This window comes from Leptodactylus fuscus, chromosome 3 (genome assembly GCF_031893055.1).
Source record: "Leptodactylus fuscus isolate aLepFus1 chromosome 3, aLepFus1.hap2, whole genome shotgun sequence".
In the NCBI taxonomy this organism is placed as follows: Eukaryota; Metazoa; Chordata; class Amphibia; order Anura; family Leptodactylidae; genus Leptodactylus; species Leptodactylus fuscus.
This window is the reverse complement of record NC_134267.1, coordinates 238,977,646-238,995,704: the sequence shown is the minus strand read 5'-3', so window position 1 is coordinate 238,995,704 and position 18,059 is coordinate 238,977,646. Positions and strand designations below refer to the sequence as shown.

At 43.7% G+C, this 18,059-nt stretch overlaps 1 protein-coding gene across 1 annotated transcript; it reads right to left on the bottom strand.

Moving 5' to 3' along the window:
- Nucleotides 1-4,633: 4,633 nt before the first annotated feature.
- LOC142198649 (olfactory receptor-like protein DTMT) lies at nt 4,634-9,650 on the bottom strand. The gene is made up of 3 exons (XM_075269678.1): nt 9,540-9,650; nt 9,089-9,347; nt 4,634-5,322 (listed from the first exon to the last, which is right to left on the bottom strand). The coding sequence occupies exons 1-3, from the start codon at nt 9,648-9,650 to the stop codon at nt 4,634-4,636; spliced, it is 1,059 nt and encodes a 352-aa protein (XP_075125779.1).
- Between the last annotated feature and the right edge of the window lie 8,409 nt (nt 9,651-18,059).

Genomic DNA, 18,059 nt, shown 5'->3' with positions numbered 1-18,059 from the left:
TGATCTATGATCCTTAATCTGTCTGTAATGGGGTTGAGCCAATCTTGAGATTTCAGTATTGATTTTAAAATCCGATCTCCGATCATTTTCCAGTCGATCCTGATGTCGATTGTGAAATTTGCTCGATCGCCGATCGGGATCCGATCTTTCCCGATCCCGATCGCTCAACCCTAGTCAATACTTATCTATGGGAAATGTCACTTTTAGGGTCGAGCCGATCTTGATATTTCAAAATCCAATTTCCGATAATTTCCAGCTGATTCCGATCCTGAAATTTGCTCGATCGCCGATCGGGATCTGATCTTTTCTGATCCCGATCGCTCAACCCTAGTCTGTAATTGCATAATTTTGACTCCAAATGCTTAATTATTATTATTATATTATTATTTATTTATATAGCACCATTAATCCTATGGTGCTTTACATTTGGGGGTTACATACAATACACAGAATATACAGGTAGATATAATACTAACAATGACCGACTGGCACAGTGGGGTAGAGGGCCCTGCCCGCGAGGGCTTACAATCTATGAGGGAAGGGGGTAGAGACAGAAGGAGAGGGGGAGACTGTACAGATGGCGGTGCGGTGATAGTGTTATTGGAGGTTGTAGGCCTTCCTGAATAGGTGAGTCTTCAGCGCCTTCTTGGATCCTGTGATTGTGGGGGTCAGTCTTATGTGTCGTGGTAAGGAGCTCCAGAGTATGGGGGATGCACGGGAGAAATCTTGGAGACGGTTGTGTGAGGAGCGGATGAGAGCAGAGCGGAGTAGGAGGTCATTGGAGGATCTGAGGTTACGTGTGGGCAGGTAGCGGGAGATGAGGTCAGAGATATATGGAGGGGACAGGGTGTGGATGGCTTTGTATGTTAGCGTTAGTAGCTTGAACTCAATTTGCTGGGCTATAGGTAGCCAGAGGAGGGACTGGCAGAGGGGAGCAGCCGATGAAGATGGAGGGGTGAGGTGGATTAAGCAAGCAGCGCAGTTTAAGGTGGACTGGAGGAGGGCGAGGGTGTTTGCTGGGAGTCCATGGAGAAGGGTGTTGCAGTAGTCTAGGCGGGAGATTATGAGGGCCTGGACGAGCATCTTGGTAGTTTCCTGGGTGAGGAAGGGGTGAATTCGGTGGATGTTCTTGAGCTGGAAACGGCAGGAGGTGTTGAGGGCTTGAATATGTGGCTTGAAGGAAAGTTCAGAGTCCAGGGTTACCCCAAGGCATCGGGCCTGTGGGACAGGGGTAATTGTGGTTCCATTAACTTTGATAGATGGGTCAGGTGGAGGGGCCATACAGGATGGGCTGAAGATGATAAACTCTGTTTTCTCCATGTTGAGTTTGAGAAAGCGGGAGGAGAGGAAGGAGGCTACGGCTGCTAAACAATCTGGAATTCTGGCCAGCAGGGAGGTAATGTCTGGTCCAGAGATGTAGATTTGGGTGTCATCGGCATAGCAGTGGTACTGAAAGCCATGAGATTCTATGAGTTGGCCCAGGCCAAGGGTGTAGATGGAGAACAGGAGGGGTCCTAGGACGGAGCCTTGGGGGACACCTACAGAGAGAGGGCGAGGTGAGGAGGTGGTGTGCGAGTGGGAGACGCTGAATGTGCGGTCGGTGAGGTATGAGGAGATCCACGAAAGGGCCAAGTCTGAGATACCAAGGGATGAGAGAATTTCTAACAGGAGGGAGTGGTCGACTGTATCAAAGGCAGAGGAGAGGTCGAGGAGGAGGAGGACAAAGTAATGGCGCTTGGCTTTGGCGGTTAGCAGGTCATTGGTGACTTTTGTTAGGGCAGTTTCAGTGGAGTGCCAGGGTCTGAAGCCTGACTGAAGTCTGTCAAAGAGCAGGTTGGACGAGAGATAGGAGGAGAGTTCGGAGTGGACATGCTGCTCAAGAAGTTTTGAGGCGAACGGGAGCAGTGAGATGGGACGATAGTTGGCAGGAGAGGACGGGTCGAGGGACGGTTTCTTAAGTATAGGAGTGACAGTGGCGTGTTTGAAGGCTGAGGGGAAGGATCCATTGGTTAGGGATAGATTGAAGAGATGGGTTAGGGCTGGAGTATTGACTTCAGCGAGTTTGGGGATGAGATGTGACTGGATCGGGTCGAGTACGCAGGAGGTGAGGTGGGATTTGGAGATTAGGGAGGACAGTTTTTCGTCAGTTATGGAGGAGAAACAGGTCAGGAATGAGGAGCAGTAAGTAGTTGGGTAGAGGGGTTGTCGGGGGAGTAGGGTGAGACTGTCTCTGATGGTGTCAATTTTAGTTTTAAAGTAAGAGGCAAAGTCGTCAGCTGAGATAAGTGATGTCGGAGGGGGGGCGGGAGGACGGAGGAGGGAGTTGAAGGTGGAGAATAGCTGTTTGGGGTTGCGAGAGAGTGCGGATATGAGTGTGGTGAAGTAGACCTGCTTGGCGGCGGTGAGTGCGTTCTTAAATGAGAGAACTGCTTCTTTGTACCTGAGGAAGTCCTCCTTGGAGTGGCTTTTCTTCCAGAGGCGTTCTGCAACCCGCGAGGCACGTCTCAGTTTTTTAGTCAGGTCAGTGTGCCAGGATTGTCTATTAATCGGTCGGGCTCTGATGTATGTGTAGGGGGCTACAGAGTCCAGGGCTGAGGCAATGGTGGTATTATAGAAGGCATCAGCAGCATCTGTGTCCTGGAGTGAGGAGATGTCAGCGAGTGGTAGGAGAGAGTCTGAGAGGGTGCAGGTGTCAAGGCGGTTGAGGTTCCTGCGGGGGCATGTTGGTTTAGAGGTTGGGGTGTCTATTGGAGAGGAGAGGGCAGAGAATGTCAGCAGGTTGTGGTCCGAGAGCGTGGATGGAGAGTTAGAGAGGTTGCATATGGAGCAGAGGCGGGTGAATATTAGGTCTATTGTGCCCCCCTTTATGTGGGTGGCAGAGGAGGACCATTGGGAGAGATCAAAGGAGGCGGTGAGGGACAGGAGACTGGAAGCAGGGGGGTGGTCTGTGTTAATGGGGATGTTGAAGTCACCCATGATGATGGTGGGGGTGTCTGTGGATAGGAAGTGTGTGAGCCAGGTGGTGAAGTGGTCGATAAAGGCAGCGGTAGGTCCCGGCGGTCGATATATGACGGCCAGTTGGAGGTTGGAGGGTGAGTAGATACGAACAGAGTGCACTTCAAAGGGGGGGGGGTGAGGACAGGTAGTGCCTGGATAGGGGCAAATGAGCACTTGTCTGACAGGAGGACGCCTACACCTCCACCAGGTTTGTTGTTGGGGCGGGGAGTATGTGAGGCGTGCATAGGAGAGGGCGGCGGGGGAGGCTGTGTCTGAGGGTGTCAGCCATGTTCCTGTGAGACAGAGAAATGTAAGTTTATTAAGAATAAAAAGGTCGTGAATGTAGGCAAGTTTATTACATACGGAGCAGGCATTCCATAGTGCACCAGGAAGGGCAGGGGGAGGGGGAGGGGTGAGTGTGATTGGTTTGAGATTTCGGAGGTTCCGTGTGCTAGCGCCAGGTGTGGGGATTTGCTGGGGAGGTCCAGGGTTAGGAGATATGTCACCAGAAGTAAGGAGGAGCAGGGAGAGTGACAGCAGGTGTAGGTAGGAGAGGCTGCGGGGGGGTTGTATGTATCTGGGGTGGAAAGCCTGCAGGTTTGTGAGGAGCTGTGCAGAGAAAGTTATATGGTGGGGTAGGAGAGAGGGAGAGATGAGGATTTCTTTACTGACAAGGCTAGTTTGGGGTGGAAAAGTGGTTTTTACAAGGATTGGAAGTGATTAAGATGAGAAGCATTTCTGTTAGAGCAGTTTATAGCAGTTGGATTATGTTACCTTCTGTTCCCCTCTGGTTCAATTCTGGCATAATTCTGAAGCTACACTTAGTTGCACACTTGGATTGCACACTGGATAGCACAAATGACCAAGGTCAAATGACCAGAGGCCTTACATTTATACAAGCCAAGGTTTGTATGATGTCTATCAGGTGTGAATGGGGTGTGCATATAAGCAGACACAATCAGGCCAGAATCAAAGTAAAAGAAATGAGACCAGGGGGAGCCCAAGCAGGGTGTACAGACAGGTATCACAACTGATATAATGGCTACAAAGTGCTTAGACACATACCAACAGAATGATTGATTGATAATAATAGGTAGAAATTCAGTTAGACTGGACACAGGAGTGAGACTGAAGTTATATGTTCATGCGATAGAGACATACCATATTCCTAACTATCGCATATGACTGTAAACTTTTCAGAAATGAATGCTCTGTATGACGCAGTGAGATGAATCACAGACCCTTCACTATCTCCACCATTTCTGTAATGACTCCTGAGACGAATCTACATTTGTTTGGTTCAATTTCACATATTCGGTTCAAATCCAGTTCGTGATGAATTTGGTCGCCCATCTCCAGTTCTCAGTAGACAATGGCTTATCTAACCTGAGATCAAAATGATCAGAGGATCAGGCAGGTTACAATCCAACATCTGCCATAAGATGAGAATTGCAAGACCCTACAAACACACATTATAAACATGGTCTCTGCAAACTCAAAGAACTTAGCCAATACATCACCTTGATTTGCATTTTTGGGATTTGTCTTCATTTATGGACAAAATTGATTAAAACTATTACTATATAAGGTATAGATAGGAAGGGGTTAAAGTGCTGAGCTCTCTCTTTGTAAGGTTTCAAGAGTTTGTAAGAGACTTCTTAAAGGCATCTCTAACCTCCTTGTTATTGAGACTGTAGATGAGAGGATTCAGCATTGGGGATATGATAACATAACACATGGAGGTATATTTCTCGTAGTCTGTAGAGTACATGGATGAGGGGCCAAAATACAGCAACATTGCTGTCCCAAAATACAAAGTCACCACCGCAAGATGGGACGTACAGGTGGAAAAAGCCTTAGACCTTCCCGCAGAGCGAATCTTCATTACAGAGTATATAATACAAGCATAAGACAAGAAGATAAGTACAAGAGGAAGGAGGAGAGTAAGGAAACTGATGGAAAATATCTGAAGTTCATTGGCAGAGATGTCCTCACATGCCAGTTTTACTACAGCAGTGAGCTCACACATGAAGTGGTTGACCCGGTTATAACACAGAACAATGGGGGAGAAAATTGAAGGGACAACACTAAGGGCAAAGCTATAAATGAAGACTAGAGTCAAAAGCTTATAACAATTGCCCCAACGCATGAGGACCGGGTAGTGAAGGGGGTGACATATGGCGACATAGCGATCATAAGCCATCACAACAAGAATCTGAGACTCTGAATTATTCACCACAAGGATGGCATAGATCTGGAGGACACAACCCAGATATGAGATGGTCCTCTCTCGAGAGAAGAGATCGACCAATAATCGGGGCAAAGCTGTAGTCGAACAGCACAAGTTGTGAATGGATAATAGACATAGAAAAAAATACATGGGTTTACGTAACTTGGGGCTGTATATGATTATATATATTATTAGGATGTTTCCAGTCAATGTCACCAGGTAGATGATAAAGAATAAGACAAAGAGCGCAGCATTTACTTTGAGGTCCGTCGTAAATCCAAGTAGAATAAATTCTGTAACGATCATGGTCCGATTTTTCGTCTCCATCATATAAATAGTGTTAATATAGACAAAGGTCTAACATGAAATTGAGCTAGGCATAGGAAGGACTGAAACTGGAGACAATCCCCCATCGTGTTTACCTTTACAATGAGAAGGAGAGATATACCTGTCATGGTTATTGGGTAGTGGACCTACTGCACTACCAAACTGGTTTGACTTGGCCACCACTAATGGTGTTGTCTCCCTTTAATCCATGTAAAAGGGATCTGGATTCTTCTACAACAAGACTGCCAGTTCGGTATCTTTTCGGGTCGTCCTTAAATTTACAGTAGCTACACCATTGGCTCAAGAAAAACCCGGGAAAATCACCAAGCACCAGGCAAGAGAATGAAAGGTACAAGCAGGTGGTCAGGGCAGGTAGCAAAGGTTCCAAGGTCAGGATCAAGCCAAGGTCAGACACAAGTAACAGGCAGGACAGGAACATAGTCTGATGTGATGAAGGGTCAACTTATAGGTCAGATCAGAAGAGAACCTTACATCAGGTCTAGAATGCTAAACATCTTATTGCTCAGGCACCAGGCAGAGGGCTGAGAACACATGTATAGGATATGGCCGGCAGGTATTATCTGGTGACACAATTACTGGTGAATGCACCTCATCTGCTCTTATTTTTATCTTTTTGCTTTCTTAAACTCTCCTGTCCAAAGATCATTCAATGCAAAGAAACAACTAAAATATGTGACAGTATATGATGAAGATGAAGCAAAGACAAAGGACAAATACACAGATTACATCTACTGTTCACAAAATAAATATATGCAGCATTCTCAGATCTCGTCCAGCTCCGGCCACATCTGATTTGAGACCCGGGCTTATAAAGATGTTATACGGAAGCCTTAACCACTGGAGATCAATTAATGTTCACCATAAATTAGACAAATTGCTGAAGGGAACCCTTACATTTGAGAATTCTATCATGGTTTCCCATTGTGCTCTTGTAATGATCTTAATAGGACTCCCAGGAAGTGTCGCAACAGTCTGGGACTTTCTCAGTTCGTTGTAGCATTGTATTGATCCACGTCCAGGTCTTTTATCTCTTTTAACCTTTCCCAGCTTCATGTATCTGTAAAACACTTCTGAGGTCTTCTGAAAGGCTTAGAATAGATTTGTCAGTAACCATGCCTTGTGTGTCTTTATTTAAGGATCAAGTCTCATATGAAACCCAGAGGCCAGAAGCCAACCAACGTAATAGACAAGTGTGACCCTTCCTCTCCTCTGCATTTTCCTTGTACTATGCCAATCTTGGTAGGTATTTTAGTTCACCGGAAAGGTTTTGGTTTAGTTAAAGAAACAAAGCTTTAGGAAAATTCAGGTTGAATCCGTCTTGTTAGGAATTCGGTTTTCACATATCTATCCACTAGTGATGTATAAGCAGAAATTGCTTTAGATCATTGCAATAAAATCAGGTCTTCCCTGAAGTTTACACTATCATAAAATGGGTTAATACTGGGTTGCTAGCAGGTCACCGAATATTTACAGAGAATAGTCAATTGACCTCCCAAATCATTTTCTGAGGTAGGTTCATGGATTATATTTATTTTGTCCCAGGTCTCCAATAACGCTTTTATAAACTTCATTTCAGAATGGAACCTAAATGAGAGAGATCTATATAATTCATGACGACCGGATTTCTTTATTGGATCTGATGATTCAGAAAAATCGTCAATGTAGTGTCTATATCAGTACTTTTGGGAGACCTACGACTGCTAACATTCTTTTCACGGGGTCATACGTCATCCCTTGAGTTTGAACAAAGGTAATCCTAAAAGACAATATCTACGTATTGTGGGGAATCACTCAGGTAGATGCTCGGTAGCAGTGCAGGAAACAGAGACACAGACACTGGATTGCACAAAAGTTCAGGCTTTATTCACATGTAGCACATATACTGTGTTTGCAAAGCCACAGGATAAACAAAACAAAATCCTTCTTGGCTCAGAAAACTAACTTAAATGTAAGGAAACTTTTCCCTGACTAAAAAGGAGACTGGCTACCAGTCTCCCACCTTGGCAACAACAACAGGTGGCACAGTACCTGCTTTGGAGGTCTGGTCTGGACAGGTCAGCTCTGTCAGTGTGGTGGGGCCCTGCTAGTCTTCACACTCAGACTGTTATTAGGGCGTGATTAGTCAGCTGACCTCCCTGGTGTGAGTCTTTACCAAACACCCTTTAGCTGCCTGGCTGGGACATACCTGTCTTCCCAGATATATTGATAGGTTTAAACTGTTTACAGACTACAAGCAGCTAGAAAGTACTCAATTATACTATATGGGATCAATTTAATCTTAGGAGTATAATAATTTGTCTCTTGTCGGGTTGAAAGGGCTTCCCACTACACTAAGCTGACAATGCACATAAGACACATTTAGGCTGAGTACAATCTTCCCAGATCTCTCTGCAGTGTCCTTGGTACTGTGCACTGTGTAGATGGCAACCAGAGGTAGGTGAACCACTTTGTCATAAAGGTGTTTGACCCAAATATTCCAAATTGCACAATTTTCAAAGAATCCAAACTAATGGCAATTCGCTACGGACTAAAAAAAGTGGCCACACTACAAGAAACTGGACATGGCATGTTTGACCAAGAAATACAGAGAAGTCGTGCTTTTTAACTTACTTTTTCATGAAATGGTGAAAAGATTCTCCTCCTATTCCAAACCATCGCACGTGATTGTAAACTTTTCAGAACTGAGTGCTCTGTATGATGCAGTGAGATGAATCACAGACCCTTCACTATCTCCACCATTACTGTAATGACTCCTGAGACGAATCTGCATTTGTTTGGTTCAATTAAAAAGTGAACAATTTCACAGTCTCCTCTCAATTCTGGTTCATGATGAATTTGGTCGCCCATCTCCAGTTTTCAGTAGACAATGGCTTATCCTGAGAACAAAATGATCAGAGGATGAAGCAGGTCAAAATCCAACATCTGCCATAAGAGGAGAATTGCAAGACCCTACAAACACACGGTCTCTGCAAACTCAATGAACTTAGACAATACATCACCTTGATTTGCATATTTGGGTATACACTTAGGATTTGTCTTCATTTTTAAAATATTCAGTGACGGGTTGTAAAATGGACAAAAATGATGAAAAATACTATTATATAAGGTATAGATAGGAACGGGTTAAAGTTCTGAGCTCTCTCTTTGTAAGGTTTCAAGAGTTTGTAAGAGACTTCTTAAAGGCATCTCTAACCTCCCTGTTATTGAGACTGTAGATGAGAGGATTCAGCATTGGGGATATAATAACATAACACATGGAGGTATATTTCTCCTGGTCTGTAGAGTACATGGACGAGGGGCCAAGATATAATAACATGGCTGTCCCAAAAAACAAAGTCACCACCGCGAGGTGAGACGTACAGGTGGAAAAAGCCTTAGACCTTCCTGCAGAGCGAATCTTCAATATAGAGTATATGATACATGCATAAGATAGTAAGATAAGTACAAGAGGAAGGAGGAGAATGAGCAAACTGATGGAAAATATCTGAAGTTCATTGGCAGAGATGTCCTCACATGCCAGTTTTACTACAGCGATGACCTCACACATGAAGTGGTTAATCTGGTTATAACACAGAGAAATGGGGGAGGAAATTGAAGGGACAGCACTAAAGATAAAGTTATAAATGAAGACTAGAGACACCAGCTTATAACAATTGCCCCAACGCATGAGGACCGGATAGTGGAGAGGGTGACATATGGCGACATAGCGATCATAAGCCATGACAACAAGAAGCTGGCACTCCGAACCATTTACCACAAGGACGGCATAGATCTGGAGGACACAACCCAGATATGAGATGGTCCTCTCCCGAGAGAAGAGATCGGACAATAATCGGGGCAAAGCTGTAGTCGAGCAGCACAAGTCGTGAATGGATAATATACAAAGAAAAAAGTACATGGGTTTATGTAACTTGGGGCTGTATATGATTATATATAGTATTAGGATGTTTCCAGTCAATGTCACCAGGTAGATGATAAAGAATAAGACAAAGAGCGCGGCATTTATCTTGGGGTCCGTAGTAAATCCAAGTAAAATAAATTCTGTAATGATTACGGTCCGGTTTTTCGTCTCCATCATATAAATAGTATTAATATAGACAAAGGTCTAACATGACTGAAACTGGAGACAATCCACCATCGTGTTTACCTTTACAATGAGAAGGAAAGATATATGTGTCATGGTCACTGGGTAGTTGGTATGGTCAGCAGGGTTTATTAAAAAAAACTTAACTGAAAAACCCTGCGGAGCCCTCTGGGCTACTGACTGCTAAAAACCTGGTGTGAACAGTGTCTGACAGTTAATGTCACTGCCAACTAAATTAAACAACCAGGTTTGCTCTGTTACCAATCACAGAGACTTGTGCAGTCAGAGCAACTGCACAAATAACCAAACTGGCTAGCCTGAACTCCAGGACAAGCCAGAGACCAAGTAAACCCTGTGTGTAGTTGTTCCACCCAACCACCCAGGCAACTACTGCCAAGCCCACTCCCAGTCACCCTGTCTGAGAAGGAATGCTAACTGACCCTACTGAGTGTTACCACACACATACAAGGCAGCATGCTGCCTGACTAACCATGGCATTGCTACCTCAGGGGTAATTTACTAGCTAGGGCAATTCTAGTTTACAGGCTGGAACCCATACATACACACACACACATACACACACACATTATTTCAGGTTTCAGAATGTGATCATAGAGCGCCGGACGTCCAGACCAGCCCCCTTATATAGGCAAGGGGCGGTCACCAGCAGATACCCAACTGCCCAATCTGAGCATCCATAGGTCGATACACCAGTCCATCAAAGACTCGACAACACCCAGCTGTAGCAAGGCAGGTTAACCCCTGCAACCCTGGATTGTGCAGAGGAACAGACAGCGACGCCCATATCATGGCCGCAGTTACTGCACAATCCTAACAGTAGTGAACACACTGCACTACCAAACTGGTTTGACTTGGCCACTTCCAATGGTGTTGTCTCCATTTAATCCCTGTAAAAGAGATCTGGATTCTTCTACAACAAGACTGCCAGTTCGGTATCTCTTTGGGTCGTTCTTAAATTTACAGACGTTAGCCCATTGGCTCAAGAAAAACCAGGGAAAATCACCAAGCACTAGGCAAGAGAATGAAAGGTACAAGCAGGTGGTCAGGGCAGGTAGAAAAGGTTCCAAGGTCAGGATCAAGCCAAGATCAGACACAAGTAACAGGCAGGACAGGAACATCAGTTGGTTACATAGTCAGAAGTGATCAAAGGGTCAAATTACAGAGCAGATCAGAGGAGAACCTTAGATCAGGTCAGGTCATGTTGTTCAGGCACCAAACAGAGGGCTGAGAACATAAGATATGGCCAACATGTATTAGATGGTGACACCATTAGTGGTGCATGCACTGGCCGTTTAGGAAACATGCAGAATTGTTGAGGACACCCTATAGGTGCAGCATCAGAAGAGGAGTCTAGATGGGAGCAGGAGAAGAGTGTGAGAGAGGAGAGCTGGTGCACGCTCTGCTAGGTTGAATAAAATGCCGATATTACCATCATGTGAAATGGGACTGAGGATATATATGGCTGATATTGTACTAACCTACCTTTGGACTTATGGTGGGCTTGTGCTCATCCTTAGATGACAACTGAGCAAGCAGATCTGCAGAAAAAAGTGAGATAAGAGATGGTCTTCAGACCACACCGGAGTCCGACAGACAATGTAACCCAAGTCACTAATCATAGCTGTGTCCTAATGGAGCAAAGATAAAAAGTAGTCAACACTTAAGACAAGATCTAGAGGGCGAACATAAAAGATCTGAAGTCATGGGTAAGACATTACACAATACTGGAGAACCTCGGGATTTTCACCTCATCTGCTCTTATTTTTATTTGACAGTATATGATGAAGATGAAGCAAAGACAAAGGACAAATACACAGATTACATCTACTGTTCATAAAATACATATATGCAGCATTCTCAGATCTCGTCCAGCTCCGGCCACATCTGATATGAGACCCGGGCTTATAAAGATGTTATACGGAAGCCTTAACCACTGGAGATCAATTAATGTTCACCATAAATTAGACAAATTGCTGAAGGGAACCCTTAAATCTGAGAATTCTCTCCTGATTTCCCATTGTGCTCTTGTAATGATCTTAATAGGACTCCCAGGAAGTGTCGCAACACTCTGGAATTTTCTCAGTACATTCTAGCATTGTATTGATGTACGTCCAGGTCTTTTATCTCTTCTAACCTTTTCCAGCTTCATGTATCGGTAAAACACTTCTGAGGTCTTCTGAAAGGCTTAGAATAGATTTGTCAGTAACCATGCCTTGTGTGTCTTTATTTAATGGTCAAGTCTCATATGAAACCCAGAGGCCAGAAGCCAACCAACGTAATAGACAAGTGTGATCCTTCCTCTCCTCTGTATTGTCACTGTACTATGCCAGTCGTGGCAGCCATGTTAACAAAAACAAAACTTTAGGAAAATTCAGGTTGAATCCATCTTGTTAGGAATTGGTTTTCACATCTCTGTCCATTAGTGATGTATTAGCAGAAATTGCTTTAGATCATTTAATGAAATCAGGTATTTCCAGAAGTTTGCACTGTCATGAAATATCCCTATGTCTTTCTTTGACATAATATCAGCGCTGTATCTGCTTCACCTACCACTCATGACTGGCTGAGAGGCCAATAGATGATACAAGATGGCCTCCTAGGTCACCGAAACCATATGATCCTCCTCCTCCACTCTTCTACTTTGTGTTTCATGTGGTGATGACCATCTCATCCCGTCTGAGATGTATTGCTAAAATGTCAACAGAGACTGAAACTTTCACAAACTATGGAACAGAACAGGTTCATTATACATTAGCTTGATCATCTCTATTCTGCAAAATTCTCCTTGTGTTTGACTTATGAGATGTGGATTATTTTTTGGAGATCACATAATTTGAAACACTGAACTTCATTGTGCTACTATTACATTTCATATAACCAGATGTGGCGCCGTTGTACCCCCACTGATGCCTATTTGTTACTGGCTTGCTAGCAGGGCACCGAATATTTACAGAGAATAGTCAATTGACCTCCCAAATCATTTTCTGAGGTAGGTTCATGGATTATATTTATTTTGTCCCAGGTCTCCAATAACACTTTTGATGCACTGCATCGCGAGGCAAATTGACCTGAAGAATGAGCATGTTGCTTCTTTTTCTGGGAACCTGAACAAACGGCTCCCGGAAAAGAGACCTGACTGGCTCCCATTGATTTCAATGGGAGCCGTCTTTTTGGCCTCAAAATCCTGACCCAAAAAACTTGTGTGAACTTACCCTTAGGCTGAATACTATCTTCCCAGATCTCTCTGCAGTGTCCTTGGTACTGTTTGAACCACCTTGTCATGAAGGTTTTTGATCCAAATAATAAAATTGTACAGTTTTCAATGAAACCGAATAAATGGCAATTTACTATGGACGAATAAAAAAGGCCTCACTACAAGAAAATGGTCATGGCATGTTTGACCGGGAAATACAGAGATGTGCTCATTACTCAGATACTGTCTATGAGCCACTATGACATTGTAGCTACACCTGACATCCATGATAGAGTGCTGCTGTTAATCTGAAGGAAATGTAATTGTTTAAGCATTTCTGTTTCTGCACAACTGTTACACCACCAATAGCCGCAGGATTGTTGGACTTCCTGAGAGTGAAGATCATGTTTCTGATTACTTAGCTGGCTCTACCTTAAGAATGCTGGGGTATCTGTATGAGCAGCAAAAGGTGGTGAATGATTATGGCATGCAGAAGACCATAGGGACAATGTGTTGCTTCAAGATACATTGAAGGCTCATGAGGAAAGTCTGTCGGCTCAAGCCCTTTGAAGAAGCCACCAAATATGTAATCAGGGATAACTGCAGCATTAGCAATGTGATCCCTCCATAGTAAGGAAACCCCTTAGGCCCATTCAATGAAGGATGGAAGAGGATGAACAGTTTCCACCTCTTGATCAATGTTATCTTGTTGGTGGATGGAGGAGAATGAATATCCGGGTCAGGGTCATTATGTCCCTTGATCATCATCTTCCATTTACTGTACTTCTGGCTGCAACTTCTAAACAGCTATCACCACCAATCCCACCACTCAGGCAAATATGTTGTGTGTCGTCCCCTTCCATGCTACTAAACATTTTGCCACAGCTACCACCACTGCTACCACTCAGCCAGACATTTATTGTGTCTTGGTCCATCATATTACACCCTCCCACACATGTTGCCACAACTACCACCTTTGCAACATATCCTGAAGCTGGGTCCAACACTTTATGTCCTGCTGGGCTGCAACACAGTGCACTTACCACTGCCTACCACCTACCACCACCAATGCCACTACTCAGACAGACATGTTCTGTGGTCTGTTCCATCATATTGTGCCCTGCTGAAGTGCAACAAATGTTTCCACAACTTCCATGTCCTTTGACCTGGACTATCATATTATAGGTAGCAGATGTGCACAAATCCCACCCCGTGGGGAAACCTCATGGACAAGATGGTCTCTCAAATCAATATTACTTTCAGTTAAATAACGTCCACAAACCCAATTGTCAGACTCCTTTCAATCCACCTATTTCCAGATCTACAAGAGATCCAAAAAGCACTCAGTGAATTGCAAAAGTATTCATTCCCTTTGAACATTTTCCCATTTTGTCACCTTACAACCACAAACTTAAGTGTATTTTATTGAGATTTTCATTGATCACCAACTCAAAGTAGCAGATAATGGAGAAGTGGAAGGAAAATGATACATACAATATAAAATGTGAAAAGTGTGACGTGCAAAAGTCTTCAGCCCCCTATGTCTATACTTTGTAGAGCCTCCTTTCACTGCAATTACAGCTACAAGTCTTTTGGGATCTGTCTCTATTGGCTTTCCACATCTAGACACTAAGATTTTTGCCCACTCTTTTTTGGAAAATAGCTGAAGCTCCATCAGACTGGATGGAGACGTCTATAAACAGCAATTTTCATGTCTTGGCAGAGATGCTCAATGGGATTTAGATCTGGACTGTGACTGGGCCATTCCAACACATGAATATTCTTTGATCTAAATAGAGATGAGTGAGTATTATTCGAAACGGCTGTTTCGAATAGCACGCACCCATAGGAATGAATGGACGTAGCTAGCATGCGGGGGGTTAAGCGGCCGGCCGCCGGCAAAGTCTGCGTACCGGCCGCTTCCATTCATTCCTATGGGTATGTGCTATTCGAAATGGCCGTTTTGAATAGTACTCATTCATCTCTAGATCTAAACCATTCCACTGTAGCTGTGGCTGTAGATTTAGGGTCATTGTCTTGCTGGAACTTGAATCTTCTTCTTTCGCAACATCCAACAGGTTTTCTTTCAGGATTGCCCTGCCTTTAGCTCCAACCACCTTTGAATCAACTAACCAGATTCTCTGTCCCTGGTGAAGAAAAGCCTCCCCACAACATGATGTTGCCCCCGCCATGTGTGACAGTGGGGATGGTGTGATCAGGGGGATTTACAGTATTACTTTTCCATCACACATAGCACTTTGCATTTAGGTTCAAAAGTTCATCTTTGGTGTCATCTGAACAGAGCTCCTTGAACATGTGTGCTGGGTCTCCTATATGGCTTGTGGCAAACCGCCACTTCTATCTCCACCCCCAACAATCCTCCTCTGTTTGTACACTTGCTGATTTCTCATCCAGTTCATCAAGAAGAGGAAGAAGACTGATCTGACTAGGAGAAATACATTTGTCAATAGGTGCCATAAATTAAGGAGACACAGTTGACAGTACAGAAAGATGTGTTATGTAGCATTACGTAGGAGTAAGAGGAACATACAGAAACCTGACTCAAGATCCCATCACTCTTGGATGCAATATCCTTTTTTTTACTGAGATGAGTGAGATAATTAAACCACTCTTTCACTCTGCGGATTGTGAGCAGAAGAAACAAACATTCAATAAAAAAAAAAAAAAATATATATATATATATATATATATATATATATATATTTACATTAACAACTATTTCACTCTGCTTATTATGAGGACAACAGACGAAGAAAAACTATATTTTTTTCAGGTTAGTGCAGACTAATAGTGTCACCCCTGTATTCTGTCCAGGGGGTCTCCACTTGGACAAAATGCAAACGCAATTGCAAGTGCTGTGCAGTAAAACCACACGGACCCCATAGACTATAATGGGGTCCGTGTGCTTTCCGCATGCTGCCCGCATGAATCATGTGGTCAGGAAAGTAGATGGTGAACTTCTTTCCTGTCCGCAAGATCCCTGCGGAGATATGGTGCAAGCGCACGGACGCCATTGTAGTCTCTGGGGTCTGTGTGGTTTTACTGTACCAGTGCTTGCACTTGCGTTTGGTGTTTTGTTTGGGGGAGTCCTCATGCCTGGACAGAATGAAAACGATGATGTGAACAAAGGGTAAGACTGTATATTGGGTGAAAACAACCAAAAAACAGCTCAAGTCACATTTTTTTTTTCTAAATTTACACATGCTGAAATACTGTATATAGGAGTTTGAGCAGCAACAGAAATATTCCAGTAATAAGTATTTTTTAACCCCTTCCCGTCGTAAGCATTTTTTGATTTCGACTCCCTGTGTTTTAATATCCAGTGAGCCATATGAGGGCTTAATGTTTGCAGGACAAAATCTATATTGTAATGGCGCTATTTGTGATGTAATGACAAGATGGAATAAAAATTCAGAATCTGGCAATATTGGAAAACTATTTATATGACTTTCCTCTGGGCTTTGTTTTTATGGGGTTCACTGTTCAACCAAAATGACATATCATCTGTAATATTCTGTAGGTCGCTATGATTCCACATACCAAAATTAGGGGTGAAATGATGAAAAAAAAAATAATATTTTTTTTTCGTTAGAGCGTATTTCGTATGGGAAAAATGTGTTGTTGTTTTTTTTTATGTTTGTAGACCAGGCAATTTTGGATGCATAATTTGCTACTATGTTTTATTTTGTGTATCTTTATTTTAGATCTAAAGAAAGGGGAAGGTTTTAATTTTATATTTTTTGTTTTTCATTTAAAAAAAAACAAAATACTTATATTTTCCCCAAAATACTCCCCCCCCCCCACATTCATCTACAGGCAAGCCTCAATAGGCATATAGTAAAGACAGACATGGAAGTCTTTAGAAGGCTACTCGCTGTCATTACAACTGGACGGCTCTCTCAATCTCAGGATTAGGGTTGAGCCGATCTTGACTTTTCAGGATCGATTCTGAAATCCGATTTCCGATCATTTTTCATTCAAACCCGATCTCGATCCCAATTCCGATCCCAATGCAAGTCAATGGGATTTTTTTTACTAATCGGAGATCGGATTTTAAAAACAATCCTATTCACTGTACAGCATGGAGTCTAACAATTGAACACTTTAATTGTTAGAATCCACGCTGTGTAGTGATTTTTTTAAATCACTAAGTAACCAGAGGATTTTTTTTTAACCCTCTGGCTACTTAGTTCCCCCTGGTGTCCACTTACCTGCAGAGATGGCTGGTCCGGTGCCCGGTGTTCTCGTTCTCCTTCACCTCGCTGCCCCCTGCCTCCTAGGTTAGGAGAGTGTGAGCGGGTACTGGGCGGGGAGACGTCACATCTCCCTGCCCTGTACTCACCCACACTCTCCGAAGCCACAAGCCTTAAGCCCTGCCTTCTCTCTAGCTCTTTAACACTAACCTGGGAGGCGGGGGCAGCGAGGCAAAGAAGACCAAGAACACCGGGCACCAGACCAGCCATCTCTGCAGGTAAGTAGCTACTAGAGATGTTAGCTAGTTTCCCATTAGAATGAATGGACGCAGCCGGCGCGCAGGGGGTTAAGGCTGTGTGCCGGCTGCTTCCATTCATTCCTATGGAAGCGCAGCGGAGCCTTCACACTGAGTATACACTCCGCTCAGAATGAGCAGAGCGTATACTCAGTGTGAAGGCTAACATTGTTAGCTTTTCCCACAATGCTTGGCCAGTAGCAAAGCATTGGGAAATAATCACCGATCTCGATTCCACCTAAAAAGATTGTGTTCGGAATTCAGATCGCGATCATTAAATTTTTTCGATTGCCGATCGGAATCCGATCTTTTCCGAACACGATCGCTCAACCCTACTCAGAAGCCATATTGGTAGAAGACTCGGAGGCACAGAGGCACTACAGGTTGTGTAGGTTTTTTTTAACTTTGGGAGCAATAATGAAAGAGTTAATACCCCTGATTGGTGCAGACTCCTGATTGGTGTAGCTTTTACCACCAAGTCTTCACTGTACAATATAGTGTAGAAAAAATGGTAGTGTTACGGTCAGCGGGCTTATTTAAAAAAACTAAAATAAACAAAAGTCTGCAGAGCCCAACTGGGCTCTGAACTTCAGGGTGCACTGGTGTGAATAAGGCCCGAAAGTTAACCTCACTGCTGGGCTACACCACAAACTAGGTGCTACTCTGTTAACTACAC